The following is a 23973-nucleotide window of genomic DNA, read 5'->3' as shown; positions in this document are numbered from 1 at the left end:
CTGGGATAAGCACTTTTCACACTGGGTTCATGTAAAAGGGTTATGTTGATAGCATGGATGAGTAATGGATGTCAAATTCCTCCGCTGTTGAGCTGTCAATGACACATCATCTGAGGCAGAACCTGATTTTACCAAGTCTAACATGTTCCTGGATCAATGTAAATGTTTTTCCTGGAACAACATTCCAATCAAATTTGAGTAGCAAGTTAACAGTTTATGTTAAGTTTAGTTTTACAGCCAGGCTTAGTTGCTTCTTACGTCAGTGTTATTTAAAATATGTTGACCCAGGAACATGTGTAACTCAGCAAAAGCAGGACGTGTCGCCCTGATCGCATAGCAGCCTCGTTTTTTCAGAAGACCTACCGTTCTTCTGACTTGGCGGTGAGGGCTCTTAACGGGAGGGCAAGGCTTTCCAAATTTACCTCCCTTTACAAATCCACTGCTAGGAATACATAACCAGCACACCCTAGTTTTGAAGCCCCACAGAAGAATGGCCAGTCAGCCTTCTGGGGATCCAAACCCTCTTGGTGTTAACAGGCTGAAGCCACAGTCTAAGCCAGCTCAGCCGAGAGGAAAACCTTCCTTTGTAGTGGTTGAGGATAGACACAGGCTGGCAAACCATCAGGAAAGGAAGAACACCTAGGCAACCTAATCTGTCCTTTTGTTCTGGACAAAGCGATGAGCAACAGCACTCTCCCTCAAAGAAAACGTCCGTCCGCGGCTCATGCAGAGAGTGTGCGCATATGCTCAGTACACCCATTGGTTTTATCCACAATAAGCCAGGGTTATTGTGTCAGGAAATTACTTAGGATCCAGTCGCAAATGCAGCAAAGTCAGTTTATAATTCAAGCAAGATGATCATTATCGTGGGTAAAAGATGGTGATTGGCAGGCCTTGGCATCGAGGAGACTGCAAAGGACTGTGCGTCGTCTGATAGATAGCCCAAAGAGAAATCCAGAGAAGTGATTCAGATAATCCAGACACGAGCAAGGAGTGAAACAAATGCCTCAGAGAAACTGGAAACACAAACTGGATGGAGAGAAAAAGCACACATGCATACCAAAATGATCTGACAATAGACGAAAAGCTGTTCTGACTGCCTGGATGTGGTGGAATGTCCTAAATAAACTATAACAGCCTTGACGGGACAGAGTAAATTCACATCTCTTTCGTCCTCAGACAAGGGGAGAGCTGATAGCGAAATGACCTGTGCTCTGAATGGAGTGAAGGGTACGTTGGGTACATATCCGTGTCTTGGTTTGAGGATAACTCTGGAGTCACTAGGCCTAAATTCAACACAGGAAGCGCTCGCTGAGAGTGCATGTAAATTACCAACTCGCTTGACTTAAGCTAGTGCAAGCAAGAGAGCAGTAAAGCAAAAGTTCTTCAGGCTTGCAGACTCAAGTGGCTCAAATGGGGCACCTTTCATGGCCTCTAGGACTGTGGAAAAGCCCCAAATAGTCAGCAGCCATATCACCCTGTAGCCCAAGACTGGTTTCCCACTGAAGCTAAGCAGGGCTGAGCCTGGTCAGTACCTAGATAAGAGACCAACTGGGAAAACCAGGTAGCTGCTGGAAGAGGTGTTAGTGAGGCCAGCAGGGGGTGCTCACCCTGTGGTCTGTGTGGGTCCTAACACCCCAGTATAGTGATGGGGACACTATACTGTCAAAGAGCACCGTCTTTCGGATGAGACGTTAAACCGAGGTCCTGACTCTCTGTTGTCGTTAAAAATCCCAGGATGTCCTTCGATAAAAAGTAGGGTTGTAACCCCAGGCATGCTGGCCAAATTTGCCCATTAATAATAATAATAATAATAATAATAATAATAATAATAATAATAATAATAATAATAATAATAATAATGCTTTCGATTTATATAGCGCTTTTCAAGGCACTCAAAGCGCTTTACATAGAAGGGGGGAATCTCCTCAACCACCACCAATGTGCAGCATCCACCTGGATGATGCGAGGGCAGCCATATTGCGCCAGAACGCTCACCACACACCAGCTGATTGGTGGAGAGGAGACCGAGTGATGAAGCCAATCAGGATATGGGGATTATTAGGAGGTCATGATGGACAGAGGCCAATGGGCAAATTTGGCCAGGATACCGGGGTTACACCCCTACTCTTTTTCTGAAAGACATCCTGGGATTTTTAATGATCACAGAGAGTCAGGACCTCGGTTTAACGTCTCATCCATTGGCCCCTGTCCATCATGGCATCCTCATAATCCCCATAAAATGATTGGCTTAATCACTCTGTCTCCTCTCCACCAATTAGCTGGTGTGTGGTGAGCGTTCTGGCGAAATATGGCTGCCGTCACATTATCCAGGTGGATGCTGCACATTGGTGGTGGTTGAGGAGATTCCCCCTTCTATGTAAAACGATTTGAGTGCCTAGAAAAGCGCTATATAAATGAATTATTATTATTATTAAATAGGAACCGGTGGGGTTTGAGGCAGGTTCAGCCTACTATATCCTCTGAAGAAGCATATGATTAGCTCACTTTTTCCAGTGACCAAATGAGCATGAAACACTCCTATGGCCGCAATATATATTTTGAGCGTGGAAGGGGAGCAATCCACATCCAAAAGCGCTTGAAGAAAGGAGAGGACTTCATATGAGTGTGGGTCAAGGTTCCGAGCTGCACACCACCTTGAGAACAATGGCCATTTTAGAGCGTAAAACCACCAGACACTGAAGACACTCTCACTTCAGAAATAGTATTCAGCACCCCTTTTGGGAGGTTCCTGTTTGGGAGTTTCCCGTATCCGTTGATGGGCCATACATGAAGATCGTCCCCTTTGCCTGCTTGAGGAGGTATCTCCTCAACGGTATCGGCCACCGGGCTGTTTCGAGCAGCTAAGTCAACTCAGAGAACCATAGCTAGTTCTTCCAGAGAGAGGCTATTAATAGCACACTGGCTGTCCCTGATCCATTTGACGACCTGAAGTAACACCGCGACAGGAGGGTATGCATACAGTGGTTGAAAACAAGGGCCAACACATCCCTGTTCTTGGAGAAATATGTTGGGCAATAAGTATTGTTTTCTGAGGTGAAACGACTGACCTCTGTCTTGCCAAAGATGCTCCAAATGAGCTGAACTGTTTGTGGGTAAAGAGACCAGTCCCCTGGTGGAATTTTCATCTCTGAGTAGCATATCTAGGCCCTTGGTTAGAATGCCTGACACAAACGCTGCCCTTAGCAAGCACATCGTTTGATACATCGTGGTTCACTTTAATGCAAGAAGTCCTGCCGAGAGTCCTTGAGCCGGTGCGCAGGGTTTTAACTAACGCTGGATGTGGCGCATATATAGTAGGCCTAGTTTGAGTACTGCTTATGCTTAGGCCATGAGGCTTAACATCCTCTGAAAATGTTTGAGAGGAGTGTAATTGCCAGCTTTAAACGACGCCGCTAGACGTTGGATGGCGAGCATGCACTGTGATGTAAGCCGTACTCTCATCTGTATCGAGTTCATGAAAATAAATATTCTGGCTGGAAAAAGAGGGCGCTCTTGCAGTTTTGATCCTGAGACCCCGAAATCCTAGATGGCTGAGGAGCCAGGACCTGTGATACCTTTTCTAATCTGTGCCTCTGATTGGGCTATAACCAGCCAATCGTAGATGTAGTTCAGTACTCGCAGCGTAGTCTCAGGGGGGTAAGGGCTGCATCCATACACTTCGTAAATGCACAGGGAGCTAGGGATTTTTTTGGAACAAGGTAGCAATTGTAAAAGCCTGACTCGTTTATTGCTAAGGCGACAATTTCCACAGCTTCTTTTTGAAGTTTTATTCGTTTTATTATGTTCAACACATTCTGATATATATGCTGGTTTGTGCTTTACACTGTGGGGACAGTGCTTATGTGTAGTGGCACCAGTTTGTAGTGGGCTCACGCTCTATAGGGTGCATACTCTAGTGGGCATACTGTCTACAGTCAGAAAAGAGAAAAAACTTTGTTTTATTAGGGTCGTTGTTTAAATGGCATTTGTGTGCAGGCGTGCATGTTTAATAACAGGCCACCTGAACAGAGGGGACTGGGAAAATGTAAAGGAAGTCTGTGGTGGTAATCCGGCTGCGGCAGGGCTTTTGTGTTAATTTATGGCGCTAAAATAACAGTGCTTATGTGCAGGGGTGCATACTGTAGTGGGCACACTGCCTACAGTCGAAACAGAGGAAAAACTATTTTAATGATTTATTAGGGTCATTGTTAATACAGCATTTGTGTGCAGGTGTGAGTGCTTCATCACAGGCTCGTTAACTGCAATGTTGACATCTCCAGCCGCCTGAATAGAGGGGACTGGAAGAAGTGTACAGAAAGTTAAAATGGCACAAGGCTTGTGATGCCTTCTGTGCTTCGGTAAAGCACTCACAGCTGTGTGAAGTGCTTATGTCCAGGCGTGCATACTTCGTGGGCACACTGCCTGCAGTCAGAACTGAAGAAAAACTCTTTGTGATTTATTATGGTCACAACAGAACAGTCAGTAACAGAGTATCGTTCTTGGTATGAGTTCAGGGTATGTTTACATGACAGCTGTGTACTAAATTTTGCATTAAAATGACAAGATCACCAAGAAATCCCAGCTTAATCCCTTATCCTAGTTTTGTGCAATAGGCCCCGGGTTTTGTTAATTTTATGGATCACATGCCGAATTGATTTCTTACAGTTTTTCAATACCTAAAAACAATGTGTGTCTATAAGCTTAACTTTTATTGATCACTGAAATAGCATTGATTGGAACGAAGTGGGTTCAATATAAAATTAAATAAATAAAAAGTAGCTTAGATGTAGTAAACTACTTTTTTCAATTTGCTGTAGCTTAGCTTGCTACATTTCCCAGGGGGGTAGCTTCAGTGTAGTGAAGCTTAATTTAATGTAGAGTAACTGGTAGCTTAGCTCACTACATTTTCCAAGTAGCTTGCCAAACACTGTGAAACAGTCTAATCTTTGTCTGAATGATCTTCTGCATCAGATTTTCTTTCAGGTGAATTAAAATTCTATATTTGACTAGCAGCCTATAGGCCAGACGCTAACCTGCAAGATTTTTGGTAACACTTTCTATGAAGCCTGTATTTATAATGCATTATATAGGTTTTCTTAAAGCATTATAATACATGCATGTTGTATCATCTGATAAATAACCATAACAACAGTTACAATACATTTGTAACGGTTTTGTTGATGCAAGAAGAGGAAGACAGAAGAATAGATTTTTTAAGATTACATTATAACACAAGATATAGCCATATAAAAAAACTAGTAATAAGGCCAATCCCATTTTAACAAACATTTAAAAATGTCAATTTAGAAGTGTTATGACACAAGTGTATGTGTTGTTATTTTTATTCATGTCCATATGTATTTATTCATGTCCATATAAGTATTTTTACTTTCAAAGTAATTTTATTTTTCAAATATATGTTCTTTACCAGTGTTCTTCTTTGGAAAACTTTTACTTCACTACATTCCAAAATATTCTATACTTTTTACTGCAATACATTTTATATAGAATATCATAAATACTTAAATTTAGTCCTGTATAGTTTTACTCAAGTAAAAATAATTCAAAGTTTTACTTGAGTTCAAGTAAGAAAGTACAACATTTTTAATTACGTTTTAAAAGTAAGAAAACAAAAACTTTTATTTATGAAATGTAGTGCAGTTAAAGTATGAAATTATATAGTATGCTTTGAAATGTAGTGAAGTAAAAGTTTTCCAAAGAAAAACACTGATTAACTAAAACTACTCAACTACTTTCTGCCTCTGGTTTTGTTATTTTGGTTTTTGTCCTGAAAATGACAAGCAAAGATACATCTAAACACACAATACAGTTCAGTTTGAGTACAGAAGTGCATAAATATTACAGGTTAACCACATTGTAAGTCAGTTGTATTTTGTAATGCCTTGTATAAGGCAGCCAAGAATGTGTAAGGGTGTTTCTTGGCAAGTCAATATTCCCATTCAATGTCAATGAGGTGCTCTTTCAAAAGTTAAGTTATAACTGGTGGCGCCATAGGCCTATCCATTTTGTATGTCTTCCATGCACGCTCTAAATGTTGTGGTGTATGTTGTGTAACCTATACGGTATTATGGCATCATGATTGCATGCATTATAATGGATTAAGAATACCCTTAAGGTGCATTTTAAATGCATGTACCAGCTGGTGTTATAATAATTTGCCATTGTTTTCGACTCGTAAAAGTTATAACCACAAATAGCTAAGAAGCTATTATAATGTGTAACTGTTGTTATGATTATTTAACAGATGATACAACACATTATATGGTTGTTTATGAAGCATTATTCATGCATTATAATGCATTAATACCCTTGTAATGCATTACAGGTTGCATGTGTTAATACAACTAGTCCTAGGCTACTCCTTAACATTTGGTTATTTACTTCTAAATTCTACCAATAAAACATGAGCTATTTCAAATATGTTTATATTTCAGTATCAAACGCGTTTCAGATTTAGGCCTAGAATATTAAAGGTTTTAAGCAGTGTGAATGTGATTGCATAACGCGATTGTGCGCTCATCTCCCGTTGGCTGCTCGTGCGCTTCTCAAAGTGGAGGGAAAGAGAGTGAGGGAGGGGGCTCGAGCTCGCGCTGACATACAGAACTATATGTAACAGCCACGTAATATTCATTCACGGAGGTTTACGGGAATTGAAATATTATTAGACAGGAATAATAAAAAACAGGTAAGCTCCACTTGCTTTCTATAACAAATGCTCTGAATGCTTTGGCGTTATTTTTGTTCTGCAAATCAGAACAATGTAATGGCGTGACGTGCCAAGTACGCATCATCAGCGCACTGGATTAGTGTTTGTTTACTAAGCTTCTCGCTCCTGCTCGAGTTTACTAGGTCCACTGTTTAATGAATCAGGCATATTTATTGAAAATATTCACTTTTGCCCATATGGCTGGTCGTTCTATGTCGAGAATTGTTTGCACAAAACTGTTTTAACACTCTTGCACAATTTCAGAACATGTACAAGAGCAAGTCTTGAACTAAGTTAGCTTTTTATTAACGACACGTGCGTATGTTATGTAATTGCAAGCTATTGGGGGCTGCATATTTTGCCAACGTTTTACCTGACGAACACTGCTCGGTCCACCGTCCACCTAAAGACTGAGCTTAAATTCGCTCGAAAGGCCCTACACCCCCACAGTCGTCGAATATCGATGCTTAAACTCAAAATATTTTTTTACACACATGCGCGCACAGCACAGTTGGCCATCTGTAGGCTACTCAAAACCTCTCGAAACACATTTCGACTGTCGTTTAAAAACAGACAAAGGGTTTCGAGGGAATATTCTCGTATAAATGTTTTAAAGCGTTTCTCCATAAATGTCTCTAGCTGCGATGAAGGAACGTGCAAAACGTGTTGGATTAATTAAAGGTTTGTTTTGGTTCATGGGACTTTAAATGCAGGGATTCCTCCTGCAGCGAGCGGGACACACACCCACTCCGCTTTAGCTTTCTGTATACCAACCCTTTCAGGGCTTTTGTTGCGAGCCCCATTCTTTTCGCTGGCGAACCTAAGGACCCTTTCTTGCAGTATGTTTTAGATAAAGAGTTTGCTTTGCGTGAAATCCGTGTGGAATTTCTGTATTTTAACTTTATCTGGCCTTTGATTTCATTCTTTGTATGAAAAGCTTTATAAAATAGTGTGAATGTTGTATATATAATTGGTGGTATATTTCAGGTAACAATTCCAAAGTGTTAATTCAAAAGTTTTTACTGTACATAAATTAATACATTTATTTAATTATATCTTTCATTTATCCATTTAAGAACTTTTTTATGCACATTGCATATTAAACTTAAGTTTTATCTGTTTACATATGCATTTATTAATTAAAAGAAGCATATTTGCATTACAATTTTATTTGAATGCATGCAGCAGAAAAATGTTGATTAGACCTGTTGAATATTTTGCATGACTTGTTTTCATGTTGACATATAATATCACATGTAAATGTCATGTGCAAAGCACCTATGTGTGATCATGCAATGTTGTGTTAAAGTTTATGTACAAACCATTTCATAAAAGTGAAGTCTGCCATTATTTTATATGGAGATTTACAGGAACACAGTGCAATGTTTTTAATTGGAGAGCAACGTTTTAACCCAATATCATTGAATTGATAGTTAAATTGATCATATGAATCCATACATAACTGGCTTGTTGAAGAGATAGTTAATCTAAAGTTACTGTTAAAGTCACTGTAGCACATTTTGACAACCTTACTATAAGTTGCAGAGACAACCAGATTGCACACTGTTGTTGCAGTTGTAGTTTACGGTGAGCATGTTTCTGCAAAGAGCTGATATTCATATTCGGTTGCCCTGCAGGTGTGTACATGAGGAAGGTGTTCATCTGGTTCTCAGCAAAACCTAAACACAGAGACACACAAAGCTTGCTTTTCTGCCTCACTGGTAATGTTTCCTGACAGAAGGGCCATTGACTAATTCATAAGGCAGCCCTTAACTGTTTTTCCTAACAAATATATAGGCACAAACATGAACAAACCCACTTTGTTATGTGGCTTACTAACAACACATTCTTGTATTGACTGGTTCAGGCACAAGCTAACATTCAGCCTGTGCTCATAAATGCATAATCACTTACACATTGACTCATTCTCTTAGCTTCTAGGGCGTCTGCTTTGTACTCAGTGTTTTTCCCTATACTGCAAGTGTATACTGTGTGTGTCATTTATCTATGCAATCTGCACTTTCAAAAGGTAGTATATGTATCATCTGTCTCTCTGCAGTCTACCAGTATGAAATTACACACTTGATCTTTAATTAAGAGGAAAGCCTGGCTGCAGGATGTAAGGACAACTTTACACATTGAAGGAATGTGCAAAACCAGAAAAGGGGCCCAAAGCACAGATGACTTTTTGTTTTTATGTTTATGTTACAGACGTTGTTCCTCCCACTTATATGTTCTTCAGCTCCTTGAATTTAGAGCTACTTCTTATGAAATGCAAGATGAGGCATTCTGGTGTGCCACACCTCCTTGTTAAGCTATCCATGATGCATTTTTCTATCTCCACTGCAATAATCATCAACAGCAGATGTCAGTTCTTTCACCCAAGGGCAATTTTTAGTCTTATGTCGCAAGCAGCATTTACCACATTACAAAAAAGACACCATTAAAGAGGTAGATGCATTTATACGTGATTCAATCAAAGTGATGTTTAGCTGTATGCTCATCAGGAATTATACAACTATTATAAGTAACACATTCCTTAGATTTGTTCCAATACCAAATTCTGTTCTTTTGAGAATTTTGAAAATTGTCAATTGTTACAAACTTTTGTTCTTTTGAACTTTATGGGGAATAAAGAATCCTGAAAGAAATGTATCACAGTTTCTACAAAAATATTAAGCAGAAAAACAATTTTCAACATTGATAATAATAAGAAATGGTACGTCTGTCACGGAACAGAAGACAGGCAGAGATAGGATCCAAAATGCAGGGAGAATTTAATATTGAAAAAACAATACAGATAAAAAATCTGGAACAAAATAACGCTGCCCAAAAACACGGGGAATCGAGAACACCTGCATAACATTAACCATAACATAAAACAACGACTGACAGAGAACAACTGAAGCACTGGGGTTACTGTATACACAACAAGGGAATCAAGGTTAACAAGACAACAAGGGGGAGTGGCAAATAAGGAACACCTGGGGAAAACTAATCATGAAGAAAAACTGCAAAGAACTATCCCTGCGTCCCAATTCGCATACTATCCATCCTAAATAGTATTCGAAAATAGAATTAGTATGTCCCAAATCGTAGTATGTTGAAAAGAGTATTCCAAAGATTCCCGGATGGTTTACTATTTCCGGTCCGAATTCACAGTATGGATCGATGGGCACTCTAACGGCTGATATTGCCCACAACCCATTGCGAGTTGGACGAGGATTCGATTAGAACTACAAACGCGGATAAAAAGCGTTAAAAAACTACAAACATGACGGATGTGCGAGTTCGCCGGTTAAGTAGAGAAGTTTAGATAAAGGGGTTTGAGTGACCAACTATCAATATTTAACCTGACAAAAATATATTTATTCAGTGTTGTCACATTATATTTCACCCGCGGCAGCATTGAGAACTTTTGAAATGACACGTTTGGCCATTAACTTTTAAATGCATCATTATATTTAAACTGTAAATACATGAGGAGAGTCTCTGCATTAAAGACCCACAAATGGCAGATCAACGAGCGGCTACATTTCTCTCCGATACGGTAGGAGATTAAACTGAATGTGAAGGATTTGAACTGTGACGAATCTGACGATGATTGACAGGGCAGATAAACGGTGACGGGATGCACGTAACTAAGCGACAGAGTCCGTTAAAGATGGCGAAGTAGTATGTCCCGAAGCTTGCATACTTTTCTGCTACACACTCAAAAGTATATACTTTTTCTTCACAAAAAGAGTACATACTTTTAGGACGTAGTATAAGTAGGCGAATTGGGACGCAGCATATGAAATACCACAGGAACAGGACACAGACACAATGCACAGATAAACTTCAACATAAAAGTCCCACAGAGTGCATGACACAGAACCATAGACAGTAAAAGAAATGGACAGAGTGTTCCCATTGACTTCAACGGTGGAAAATGAGGTCAATCAGAGGCACTCACTTCCTGATGGCTGAGCGAACTGCGCAGGCTCAGACTGAGCTTGACGACATAGATGTGACGTGAGCCTCCTGTCTGACAGCTGTAGGTCTTCTAGTAGTTGTGGAAAGTGAAATCTGAATCCCGTTGTTTAAATATTTTCTCCTGTTGCTTTTGGCTCACTATGGGCTTCTCCCCATTCTTCTCCCTTGACTTTATCGGACTTTATGTCTCCACGTCCCCCCGACTGCCTCATAGACGATAAAAGATTGTTTCTGAGCGTCTCCTCCTGTCTATACGGTAATTTCTCAACTGTGCGACAGAGTCGCGTTGGTTATGACGCAATAGTTAGCCTATTTTTACAAAAACAGCTTCTACGGGGCAATAGTATAAGATCAAAGGTAATGGAGCCTTTTATGCATTGTCGTGTTTCTTTATAAATAAACAATGAACAAATGGAGTCTTTAAACACCTCAGATGTAAAGTTATTCACTGTCAAAGTGACTCAAAAATGGGATCTAATGGTGACTCAATGGGATGCTAGCAGCAGGTGATGGCTTGGTTAGCAATGGCCGCCCCTATGGGTGGGACGCTTTCCGAGTGCTAGATTATCCCCTTGCACTGAACAGATGTGATAACGGCACTGGTTCCGGAAGTAATTATTTTTTCCTTAATTTTTTCCAAGAAGGATTTTAAAAAGTTTTTGTTAAAGAGTTTTAACCCATAAGCCAAGTCAATCAGCAAAAATGTTTTTGAAAATCGGACGACAAGACAAACTGATGAAAACAAACTAAATGTCCATGATAATGAAACTGACAGAACATATGCGTGACAATTACTGTTTTGCTGTATTTATGTTGGTCCCAAACCACCAACCAAAAAGAGACAATAAGCAGTCAGACATTATCGTTTACAACTTCCATAGCCGAGTTAAGACATATTTTTTTAGATATTATGTGAGTGGAATTTTTTTAATTTATTTTTTAATTTTACTATAATTTCTTCCATAGGATGGCATATCCTGTAGATATTCTGACAAATGTGGATCATGAGTCCTTAGAGCGGGCAGCCGAGGAATACATGTCTCAGCTCCCCTGCAGAAGTCCTAACACAGTGGAGTACCTCAGTCTTCCCGATTCCAAACAGGTAAGATGGGAGGTGCTATCTATAATGTCTGCAACCTTTTCCTTCAAAATGCATATTTAATTCTCAGGAAAGTTTAATATTATTGTTCATATAATATATTTTTTTTGCAATTTTTTTTATTTTTATTGATGGCAACACTCACAACAATTCTTATATGAAAGATGTGGTTTCAAAACATTCACATTTTGAAGTATGTTCTCTTGGTGATAGATAGAGATTGGACTCGGCAATGTGAGCTTTGTCCCTCTGTATGGAGCAGATACTACAAAGAAGCTTCTTGGATTGTTCTCACCTGATGACTTTACCACAGGTAATATGGTCAGAAGTTATACAAATCTGAATCATTTGCGACATATTGTAATGCAACATATTGAAATGTTAACACTGTATATTTGATCAAACTTATTACATTATATGTGCAGTTGTTGGGCTTTATTTGTTGGGTCAGTGGTGGGGAGTTGAAGATGTTCTTAAAACAGCAGAGCCCTCAAGAACAGGCCTGATCAAGGTCAGAGTTTTCTCTTTTTTTATGCAAGGCCAGTAATGCTTATTTTGAAAATATGGATCAGTTGAATACATTTGTATAACTACATCAAGACTAGTGCCATGCTTATCGTAGGTCAGGACTCTTGGGGAGAGGATAGTCCTGTATGTTCTCAACAGAATTGTGTTGAGAAATGAGAAGAGCAGTGAAGATATTTCCTTTCTCTGCCATTGTGATCAAGAAAATGCAAAAATACTATGGAAGGATGGAGAGGCCATTGGCTTTTACTCATACAAACCAAAAGGTAATAACAGTTCTTTCAAAACCTTATATACACTTCCACACATTACTCATTTTCATGTTTTAGAAAATTCATATTACTCTACACTTACTTACTCTAAACAGGTAGCTTGTGCAGAAACTTCTTGACCCAGTGCTATCAACTTCCTGTCATGGACACAGTATTTGTCAGGAAGTGTCATCGGGGCAAGGGTCATGGCATAAAGATACTGGAAGACTTTGTTGATAGCTTCAGAAATGAGTATATAGGGTTAAAATTCCCTCTTTCAGAAGCTATGTATAAAGGTATAGAAACAGACATACATTATACCTTTTCTCACATAAAAGTTATTATTCTTGATTTCTACATTTGGTATCTCTAAACTCTTTCTTTATAGTTTGTGAAAAGTACTTCAGTATGTATCCAGCAGACAAAGAGATTCTGTGGGAAGTGGAGAAAATAGGAAGCCCTTTCCAGAGAACTCTAATAGCAAAAAGGCTACAGAAGTTGAAGCTAAATGGTAAGGGAAATGTCTTTATTTTTAGCTTCAGTGATATGTAAATAAAAAACAAATAAACAATAAATTGACTTCTAAAGCCATTTTTTGCCTATTCAGGGCTTTTGTCAGACACAATGATAAAGTCATGTTAATCTTGAGGCTTTTCCCAGCAAATATTGATATTTGCGATTACTTGTGATGATAAATTTGCTAAAAAATTAATTGATTAGCGTATCATCTTATTAATCTTATATAAAAAATATGGATTATAGCCCTAATAATGTCGTTCTTTATTAGCAGAGAAGGACCAGGTTGTGAGCAAACTGGAATTTGAGGAAGATGATGTCACTGCTCCAACAGAAATTGAGATCACAAAGGTTCAGGAAACCACTGAATACACGGAGGAGTTTGTGGTACATGAATTTATGATTTTGTTACCTTTGTATTAATGAACTTTGATTTGACAGAAAATATATTTGATTTACTAGTTTCCGATTAGCAATGATTTGATTCTATATATATATATATATATATATATATATATATATATATATATATATATATATATATATATATGTCTTCTCCATCGGATTACAAAAGGAATAAACAATCTCTTAAAATCCGAATTAAATTAAATCAGATCTGGCCAATTAATTTCGATTTGACTTCGTTACATGTGACTTTTTATTACGATTATGCTACTAGTCCGAATACAATCAGATTATTAGGGGCCATATAAAATGCAGTTAGTGAAGTTAAGTCAATAATATACAGTAGATGAATATTAAGTGTCGCCAACTAAGCAGGTCAAAGGTGACAGTGGCAAGGAACCCTAACTCGATCAAGTGACAGAATGGAGAGAGAGAAAAAAAAACCTTGGGAAAAACCAGGCTCAGTCAGGGGACTAGTTCTCATCTGACCAAATGAACACATATGGTGTGCTTATGATTGCAGGCTGCATCAAAAGTCAGATTGTGGAATCGATATCAGTAAGGATATTTCATCCAGTTCCTTCTGCTGGAAAATCGGGATACGTCATGCTGGAATAAGCAGAAAAAATGTATCACCAACTCGCAAAATTAGTTGGCAACTGATTTAATTTTTAAGATTTTGATAAATGTTGACATTATATTATATTATGTAAATGTCAAGATGGCTGCATATGAATTTTTTTTCGTCCAGTGCATATATTAAAAAAGCCTTGTTCAATTCATATTGTATCATATTGATTTATATTATGAAGTAAATCTTATGTCTAATGTTGATATTAACTTTAGGAGGAGACTATTACAGACATCACCACAGGCAAGTATAATCTTTTGGTTGACCAGTAATTTGTTCATTAAAGACTCTCCAGCCAAATCTAACTGATATTCTTCACGGTTACAGAAGTAGATGACATACCTGTCACAAGGCGTGGCAGAGGTAGCAACCTGCAACGCAGAGGTATCAGAGAGAATTCAGAGGAGAGGCTTTCAACTAACATAATCAGGTAACACTGCCTTTCAGCAGAATACCATATAACAGTGTTTATTGCTACATTGTGAACATAATGAATTGTCTCTCAAAGGGTGGAAGATATCGAGGCAGGAGTTGAAAGTCCAATTGAGGTGGCAACCGAGGAAAATCTTGATAACACTTTTTCTGTAAAAGAATCAGAAACTTTACACAGGGTATGAATTCAACCAAAGAAGCCTATGTTTGTTTTATTACTAAACAGTTTGAACAGTATTATTGTACTTCGTTTTTCTTAATTAACCTTATTTCTTTAAAATATTTCACACTGTCAGTAGAGTAATTAACATCTGTCTTCTCTAATTTGGCAGAATACAACAGACACAGTAATTGCAACTGTGACAAACATTTCTGAGCTTAGAAGTTCACAGAAAGAGGAGGAACATGAAACTGAAAAAGACAAAGCCACAGCTACATTAGAGGGGACTCCAGTCACTCACCTCACCACAGCTGGGGAAATAAAGAGCCAAAGTGAAGAGGAACGTGAAATGGTCAGCGAAGAGGAACGTGAAATGGTCAGTTTGGAGCACACTGTAGTAACACAAGGAGCCACTATAGGGTCTATTGACCAAAGCCAACTTCAGTCTGTGGTGGATATAGAAATTGTCAAGATGAGTACAGGAACTGAAGATGAACAAAATGAGAATTTAGAAAAGAACAAAAAGATTGAGGAAGATAAACCTGTGAGTGGGACTGTTGAAACATATAGCAATACTGAAGCTATAAAAGAGGTTCTTGCTAACAAAGCAGAGGCAGAGTCAGAGGTTGAGGAATACAAAGAAAAAGAGCTTACAGTGGAAACTGATTCTACTATGAACGCTGAAATCAAACAGGTTGGGGAAACTGTAGATGTAGTTCTAGAAATAGACCAAGATGAAGCACCACAACAGTCATCTGTAGAGTCTGGTGAGGTACTAAAATTGAAAACAACACTCGAAGAAGATGAGGAGACAGTGGAGAATAGCTCTAAAATGTTGACATTGAGTGAAGCTAAAGTTGAACTTGTAGATTTGCATAAACTTTCTCATAAAGAGGAAAGTGATAATAAGAAAGAGACAGATATTGCTGAACAAGATGAAATAAAACACACAATTTCATCGGAGCAACAAGTAGTTGAAGAGATTATGAGAATGGAGGAACAAGATGGTACATTGGACACAACAGAAGGATATAATGTAGTAACTGATGCCAAAAGAACTCCAGAACAATTAACTGGATACAAAGAACAAGAGGGTAAGCCAGAACCAGAAACCGCAGAGGAAGTTGAGAAATCAAAGGAGAAAACAAACACTGAACAAGCTAAAGAGGATGCGCAAAAGAAAGGATCTACTGACACCCCAAGTAAATCAACAATTCTAGATCAACCAGTTGACCCTGGGGTGACAGTTAGATGTCTCAGAAGCACCTTGAAACCAATCAAGATCACCCCTGTTAGAAGATCTACACGTAGCAAAGCAGTGATTCAGCAGGCAGAAAGTATAGAACCACAAAGTGAGGCCAAATTTAGGACTGATGAAAACCCAGAGAGGGATGAAGTTATTGCAGAGGATGTAGGTCCTGAGAAGAGTGAAAAGGCAAACACAGATGTTGATAAAACAGTAGTCATTGAATCTGGAAGTTCTGAACTGCTGAAAGCTACAGACATAGATAACAAAGAGATAACACCTCAGATTACAGAGGTTACTGAGGTGAACATCCCACTTGTAGAAGCAGAACCTGATGAGGATCTAACAGAAAAAGTTAAAGAAATCAAAAAGATGGAGAACAAGGAAGCAAATTTAACTGGACAAATAGGCAGTGACATAGAGATGCGCAGTCTTGCTCAGGAGAAAGATGTCCAGGAAGACGAGGCAGCAATCAGCACTGAAAGATGTCTCAGACATAGAACAATAAGAGTTCAGTCTCCTCTGAGAAGGAAATTTAGACATGTACAAAAACAAGAAGCTGAAGCTGATGTTGAACATCAGGAAAGACACACAGTGGTGACCAAGAATACAACTGAATCAGTCTCAATGACAGAAGAGAAAGTTGAAGAAATGGATCAAGTTGTCAACAAGATGGAGAACAAGAAAGCAAATTTAGCTGAGTTGGGGCCAATGGAAGAACCAGGGATGATTATAAATGAAAACAAAAATACTTCAGCATCAACAGAAGAGACTGTGAATGTCTGTTTACCAATTATTACAACAGAGACCAGATTTGAAAGTCTTGATGATATGGCAAACGCAAAGCCTGTGGAAACTGCAGTTGTTGATGTTGAGAAATCCAAGCTACTTATGGGTGTAGAAATAGATGATCAAGAAAAAGAAGCAGAACCTGATAAGGAGAGAGAGATAGAGGATGGTACTCCAGTAGTAAAATTACAAAAAGCCACAGTAGTACTTGTAGATTTAAACAAACTTACCCAAAATACAGAAGAGGCTGGGACTCCAGATGTCTTAAAACATCCCCAAATGGAGGAACATCTGGAATTGGGTGTACCAGATAAAAGTGAACTAGAACTATGCAAGCTGAAATCAGAAGAGGGGGGACATAAAGAGGACATACAAACACATGAAGATACTGAAATTATTCCTGAGGAAGAAAAAATAGAAGAAGAAAACACAGTTGAAGAGCAGAACAAACTCGATAAACAAGACATGGTATTTGAGGAGCAAAAGCCAACAGAAGATTTGGCCACAATGCCAGCTCAGAGCAACCTGGTGGAAAACACTAAAAATGAAAACAATCAAAATAAGGATGAAGGAGTGAGCAGTCTTTCTCAGGAAAAAGAAAACAATGAAATAGTAACAGAACAGAGTGTTGACAAAGTGGATCAAGTAGGTGTAGAAATAGATAAAGAGAAAGAACCTCAACAATCAACTGTAGAGGTTACTGAGAAGGTGATTCCATTTGTGGAAGCAGGATCTGAAGGAGATGTTTTAGAAAAAGAAGTTAAAGAAATCAACAACATGGAAAACAGAGAAACAAATTTAGCTGCAACAAAGGACATATATGAGGCACCTGAGATGCGAGAAGAAGCCAATTTAGATCAACAAAAGAACCAAACAGCTGAGACAGAAACACCCATGGATGTGGACACAGTGGTTAGCAAGGAGCAAACATATGTTGTAGAGGGGACCACCATTCAAATAGAGGAGGTCTCACAGGTGGAAAGCACTGAAACCAATCAAAGTGACAATGCTAAGATCAGAAGGAGAAGTTCCAGACTCAGTGCCAAATCAGTCACATCTACACAGAATACCAGAAAATCTACACGTCTACACAAAGGAGAGTTGGAACCAGTAAAAGAAGCAGATATGAGTAGAAATGAATACAAAGAATCCTCAGCAACAACAGAAGGAACTGTGAATGTGTGTATACCAATAATTACAGTAGAGATGAATTTGGAAAGTCCTAATGAAATACTAAACACAAATGTTGAGAAAACTTCAGCTGTTGGACCTGAGACGTCTGTACTGCAGATGGGTGTAGAAACAGAGAATAAAAAGGAGGCACCTAAGATTTTAGAGGAGGTCACACTAGAAGAACCTGGTGAAGAAGTAGAGAAAGGTGATACTCCAATAGTACAACTGCCAAAAGCCACAGTAGTACTTGTAGATTTAAACAAACTTTCCCAAAGTACAGAAGAAAAGAGTGACACTCCAGAAGTCCTAGCGTATTCAAAGACAGAGGAAAAACTGGAACTCGATGAGTCAGATAAAAGTGAATATCAACTATGTATCCAGACATCAGAACATGTTGAACAATTCGAAGAACTACAAAAAGAGGAAAATACTGAAAACACCCCTGAGGAAGAAGAGGACAAAATGGAGGAAGTAAACCCAGTTGAAGTGCAGAACAAACTTGATCAACAAGAAATGTCATGTGAGGGGCAGAAACTGACAGATGTTTTGAAAGAACAAAATTATGTAAAGGAGACAGAGATTGTAGAGGAATATAAGGCAGTCATAGATGAGGATGTGCAAGAAGCTGTAACTTCTATAGAGCATCCAGATGCAACGACAATGGCAGACAAAACAAATATATTTAAGGAGACAGAAAATTATAAAGATATTGTTTCAAAAGAGAAAAAACACGACAGTGATGTAGAGATGAGCAGTCTTGCTCAGGAGGCACCAGAAGCTGTACAGGAAATCTTAGAAGAGGAAGTACCATTCAGCACAGAGATAATTCTCAGACGTAGAAAAATAAAAGTTCAGTCTCCACCAACAAGGAAATCTAGACGTGTACAAAATCAAGAAGTTGAAGCAGCTGTTGAACATCAGGAAAGACACACAGTGGTGACCAAGAATATAACTCAAGCAGTCTCAGAAGAGACAGTTGAAGCAATGGAGCCAGTGGAAGAGGATAATGAGGAGGTTGTCCCACCTGTAGAAGGAGAACCTGAAAAGGATGTAACAGAAAAAGGAATTGAAGAAATCAACAAGATGGAGGACAAGAAAACACACTTAGAGAATGATGCAGCTCCTGGGATGGGAAGAGATAAAGCCAGTTTAAAGCAACATGAAAAAGAGTCATTGGTTAAAAATGACAAAGAAACAGCTGCGTCAGAAAAACACATGGATAAAGTTCCATTGGTTTGCAAGGAGCAAACATATGTTATAGAGGAGACCACCATTCAAGTAGAGGAGAAGGTCTCACAGATGGAAAGCTCTGAAAATAAAAGTGAAAGGATCACAAGGAGAGGTCTGAGGATCAGTGCACAATCAGTTACATCTGCACAGAAGACAAGAAAATCTACACGTCTCCACACAGCAGAGTTGGAACAAGTGAAAGATGCAGATATGAGTAGAAATGAAGGAATCTCATCAATGACAGTAGAGACTGTGAATATCTGTGTACCGATTATTTCAGCAGATACCCACATGGGAAGTCCAGGCAAAAATGGAAATTTGGTGGAAACTACTTCATATGAGCAAGAGAGAGTCATAACAACTGACAAGGGAAAGGTGGATGAAGGGTTGCCTGACAAAGCTTCAGATGAACATGTTGAGACCAAGAACTCAACTGAAACAACTGAAAATGAAATTATGATAGAAATGGATAAAACACAAAAAGTTGTAGACGGGGGAGTTCAAGAAGACGAAAAAGCAGAGTCTCAGCAGGAAGACACAGACCAGAAACCAGAGGAGAATATTCAAGATAAGAGAGAAGAGAAAATAAGAACAAGCTCAGTAGAAGAGGATGCTACTCAACAAGAAGAAGCAGTGTCAAAGGAGGAAAATGTGGGGGGAACCAATCTGAAAAACGAATTCAAGACAACAGCTATGGAGGGGAGTGTTGATTTAGAAAGCTCTGATCAAGAAACACCCCTCATTACAAGAAGAAGTCTCAGATACCGTACAGTTACAGTCCAGTCTACGCCAAGAAGAAAATTAAAACAGCTCCACAGGCAAGAGATGGAGTCAGAAAAAGAAACTATGGACAACATATGTGGCAATGAAATTGATTCAGCTGATAATTTAAGTATTCCTATAGAGGGGGAAAAGGAGGCATTAAATGTTGAAAAGAACATTACTGAATTTGAACATTTGAAGACAAAAGAAGGAGAAGGCATTATTCAGGTAAATATAGAAGGGAAGGCAAAGGAAACGGAGACAAAAAATGATACTGTGGAGGAAGGAAATGACATCAATGAAAGCAATAGTGCCAGCCCAGAAATCGATGAGCAGGACAATACTCAAGAGAAAAATCTTGAGAAAGATGTGCAGGTGCCTAAGGAACACAAGGAATCTAGTGTACAAGAAGAAGAGGAAAAAGAAAGACTCCAGGAAAAAGAAAATGAGGGAGCAGTGGAAGGAAGTTCTTTTGATTTGGAGGAAACAGCAGTGGAAAGGAAAACCCTGAGAAAAAGAGTGACTGTTGAAACTGCTGCTCCAAGAAAATCCAAACGTCTTCGCAGACAAGAGCATGATGGCGAGCAAGCCAAGGAGGCAGTTATGGGACAAACTGAGACAATAGAAGTGACATTTACAGACAATGTAGAGCTGAGCTCAGAAGTACCTACAGAAGTACCTGCAGAAGTTTTTGAGGGCAGTAAATTGGGTGGAGAAATACAAAAGAACATTTCAAAAGGGACTAAATCAGATGGAGATTGTGATATACATGAAGACACCAAGACAGATGCAGGTGAAGCTCAAGAGGAGCCGAACGAGAAAGGATCAAATACACCTCAGACAGATGAGGATAACGAAGAGGTTATGGAGCAAAATAGCAAGAAAATAGAACAGACAGGTGAAATGGAGAAAGTGATAGAGCAAAATGTGGAGACAGAAGAGTTCAGTACAAACGAGGGCTTCACTTTAGAGTTAGCGGTAGAGGAAACATCTGATCAAGAAGAAGTCAAAGCAGATGAGGAGAGCAGAGTGGCCACAGAGGCAACAAAAGACATATTCACATCCGCAATAAAATCGGATGAAGGTGAAGAAAATATCTCTAATGAGGATGAGAAAGGTCTTATCAGTGAAAAGCATGTTCTTCAGAGTAGCTCAATTATATCTTCAAGCAGACGAAGATCAATGAGACTGCAAATGCATGAATCTAAAAAGAACACTATGGAAGATGAATCAGATTCTGAGAAGGCAGAAGTACAACAAACAGTGAAACAGAGACATCAGAAAAAAAGAAAAGCCATAACTGACTTGACACCTGCACGCAGATCAAAACGCTATGTTAGGGAAAACATAGTTTAGCAGATTCTATCTCTTCTATTAATACAAGCCTCCTATTCATTGCTTAAGGGACCTACCAATGATATAATGTGAAGTTTTCTATTACATTGTTTTTTGACTTGCAAAATCATGCAAATTATTTTACAACTACTTTTCTTTCCTGAAGTATTGGGGATTTTTATAAAATACAAGGTTTCTTGAAATTAGGATTTGCTGGTGAATTAATGCCACACTGTGTAACTTTTTTAGTTTATTCTTAGCTAAAAACACTTAGTTCTTTCAAAAATATATGTGCTCATTAATGTATATTTACTTCTTTCAAGTAATAAAGTATTCTCGTAAGTTTATAATATGCCATTGAAAATACATACGGGTGAGGGGTTCGAATGCTGGTCGCCATGTTGCCCCTCCATCTTGAAAGTACATTAGCCAAAGAGGGACATACCCGTAAATTCAAGCTTCGCCTTTCGTATTTTAACAATCAATGGTGTCGAATGTGAAGAGGAGGATTGCCATGTTAATCTTGGATTAAATCGGCCACCGTAGGAGTTAAAACGAAATCAGAATTGAGAGGAACAGAAACTAATATTCACTGGATGGTCATATACCTTTTCACCGCTAGTTGGGGAAAATATCACACAGTGTAGCTTTAAGCTTAATATGTATTACATTTTAGTTGGTAATGTCTAACTATAGTATTTTTAAGTTAGACACAGTTATTGTTTCTTTTTACATTTTTATTCTATAATCATTATAGGTAGTTTTTAATGTAGCACTATTTTTATATATTCCATATTTTTTTATTTTAAATCCCAAAAATTCAACTAAATGAATTCACATGCAACAATTCACTACATTCAGTTCTGGATAGGATGCTAAACTAAATATTATTCCTCATTTTCAAAGTAAATGGGCAAGTGTTTTGTGTGAATTTTTTCCAATGTGCAGAATGTGTTCCCATCACTTATATTTGATACCTTTCAAAGGTGAGTTTGTGACACGTTTTGTGACTGCAGTGTCCCAAATTATAGAAAATCTGCAACAACTGCCCTTATTTTTATTACCAATGAAATTATACTAGCCTTTTGTGCATCTCAAAGCAATATATTTTGTAACTGGACCCTTTTCTTGTATAAGTTTCATACCTTTTAAATAGCAAATGTTTGTGAGTGTGTAATGTTATATTTACACTCCATTCTGTTAGCAGAGCAGTTCATGTAGCTTAAAGTTTCACTTTTCACATCACTATCACATTTTTTCATTGTCCTGTGAAAACATTTTCCTGAACTGTGATTTGTTACTTTTTCTGAAATGTTTAAATAAAGTCATAAATGACCTTAGGTTATTTCAACTTATTTGTGTCAATTGTTCTTTATGTTGAGAACGTGATATGCTCCAGACCAGCATCCCTTGATCCTATACAGTACTGTTAGGTTTTTGCCCCTTATTCGTGTCTCATCCCAGGTTTCTGAAGTGGCAGTTGAATGAATAAAGACTCAGCGCTGAGGGAGAGTATCCAAAATCTCTCTCCACTTTATTTAGTAAAGCAGAGGTTATATACATTGAATATGAAGGGTGTAAAATGATTTGAACCAATGAGAGAGAGAGTACATCATATAGCTCAGGGTATAGGAATGTGATAAACAAGTCTAAATATGGTCATCTCTTGGTCAGATATCCAGGCTTTCCTTGAGCTCCTGAAGATCTTGTAATAGAAAACAGCAGGGACCATTTTCTAACTCCCAGTCACTCCACCAGCACCTGCTCCTTATATGGAGTGGTTCCAGAAGATGTAAACCATACATTCCAATGTAAAACATTCAAACATAAAATACATCTTTCTCAGAGAGAGGGACAAGAGACCCTCTGACCACTTCTCTTCCATGCTGAGACCAACATAAAATCTATCACTGCCCCTTTTGGCAATAAAATTGTCACACTCAAATCTCAGCATTACTTTTCTTCTACACAAATACAATCACTTTCTTTTAACCTTACACTAATAATATTCTTCATCAAACATTTCTTTTTTTTTTCATAATGCACTCAAGTTTTATTACCCGTAATAACAACAGCTTGTATGGAAATAAATACATTTGTTTAGCAAAACCAGGTGAAATTTCAATTTAGCAAAAATGGCTTGAGAGCTTCAATGATAATTATGGCTGGTTCTAGATATCGAACAATTTCTTCCTTCGTCTCCTTTTCGAACGTCTTGGTTCTCCTTCCGTTGGATCTTTCCTTGGTTCACTGGCTTCCCCCTCCTCATTGGGGATGGAGCCACCTTCAGTCGACTGGCATGGATCCACTGTGGCTGGAAGTCAGTCAGCACTCCTGTTCTCGTTACAGCAATCACCGTGGCAGGACCCAGATATTTCGGCTCTCCCAGTTTTGTGGGCTTCAGACTCTTTATCAACACCTGTTGTCCTGGAACGAAAGGATGAGTGGGCTTTTCTGCAGGAAGAGGGAGAGAAAGAGAAACATCACCATTGATGCTATTCAAGGTTTTGACTAGGGAATCCACATAATCCATGATGATCACCTCCGTGTCACCTGTGGAAAAATCGCCAGCGCGACCTTTGACCCATGGGGTCGGGAAAGGTCTACCCATAAGGATTTCAAATGGAGACATCTTTGTTGTTGCTGATGGTGACATTCGAATTTCTGTCAATACAGCAGGCAGCAGATCAACCCAATTTCTGCCTGTATCAATA

The 23973-nt window shown here is 38.6% G+C and overlaps 1 protein-coding gene across 2 annotated transcripts; it reads left to right on the top strand.

Annotated features, from left to right (window-relative positions):
* The first annotated feature begins 8431 nt into the window (after positions 1 to 8431).
* On the top strand, positions 8432 to 22610 carry zgc:194398 (midasin AAA ATPase-domain containing protein). 2 transcript variants are annotated; one of them, XM_067438193.1, is made up of 12 exons: positions 8432 to 8451; positions 11672 to 11807; positions 12018 to 12117; positions 12230 to 12315; positions 12427 to 12595; positions 12697 to 12876; positions 12969 to 13091; positions 13371 to 13483; positions 14348 to 14375; positions 14460 to 14562; positions 14641 to 14743; positions 14897 to 22610. In XM_067438193.1, exons 2-12 carry the CDS (start codon positions 11673 to 11675, stop codon positions 21278 to 21280), a joined length of 7524 nt encoding a protein of 2507 aa, XP_067294294.1. In that variant the 5' UTR covers positions 8432 to 8451; position 11672; the 3' UTR covers positions 21281 to 22610. The 2 variants fall into 2 exon arrangements, with proteins under 2 accessions (XP_067294294.1, XP_067294293.1); XM_067438192.1 differs by having other exon boundaries at positions 13368 to 13483.
* Positions 22611 to 23973: the final 1363 nt, after the last annotated feature.

The sequence above is a fragment of the Pseudorasbora parva genome, chromosome 3 (genome assembly GCF_024679245.1).
Source record: "Pseudorasbora parva isolate DD20220531a chromosome 3, ASM2467924v1, whole genome shotgun sequence".
NCBI classification, from domain to species: domain Eukaryota; kingdom Metazoa; phylum Chordata; class Actinopteri; order Cypriniformes; family Gobionidae; genus Pseudorasbora; species Pseudorasbora parva.
The sequence above is the reverse complement of the archived record's forward strand: the minus strand, read 5'-3'. Positions and strand labels throughout refer to the sequence as shown.

Bases quoted from the DNA above. Each gene is read 5' to 3' on its own strand.
- zgc:194398 (XM_067438192.1), top strand. From the start codon at position 11,673: ATGGCATATCCTGTAGATATTCTGACAAATGTGGATCATGAGTCCTTA. The intron at 12,118-12,229 runs GTAATATGGTCA...TTATATGTGCAG, and splicing joins ACCTGATGACTTTACCACAG to TTGTTGGGCTTTATTTGTTG. The intron at 14,744-14,896 runs GTATGAATTCAA...CTAATTTGGCAG, and splicing joins AATCAGAAACTTTACACAGG to AATACAACAGACACAGTAAT.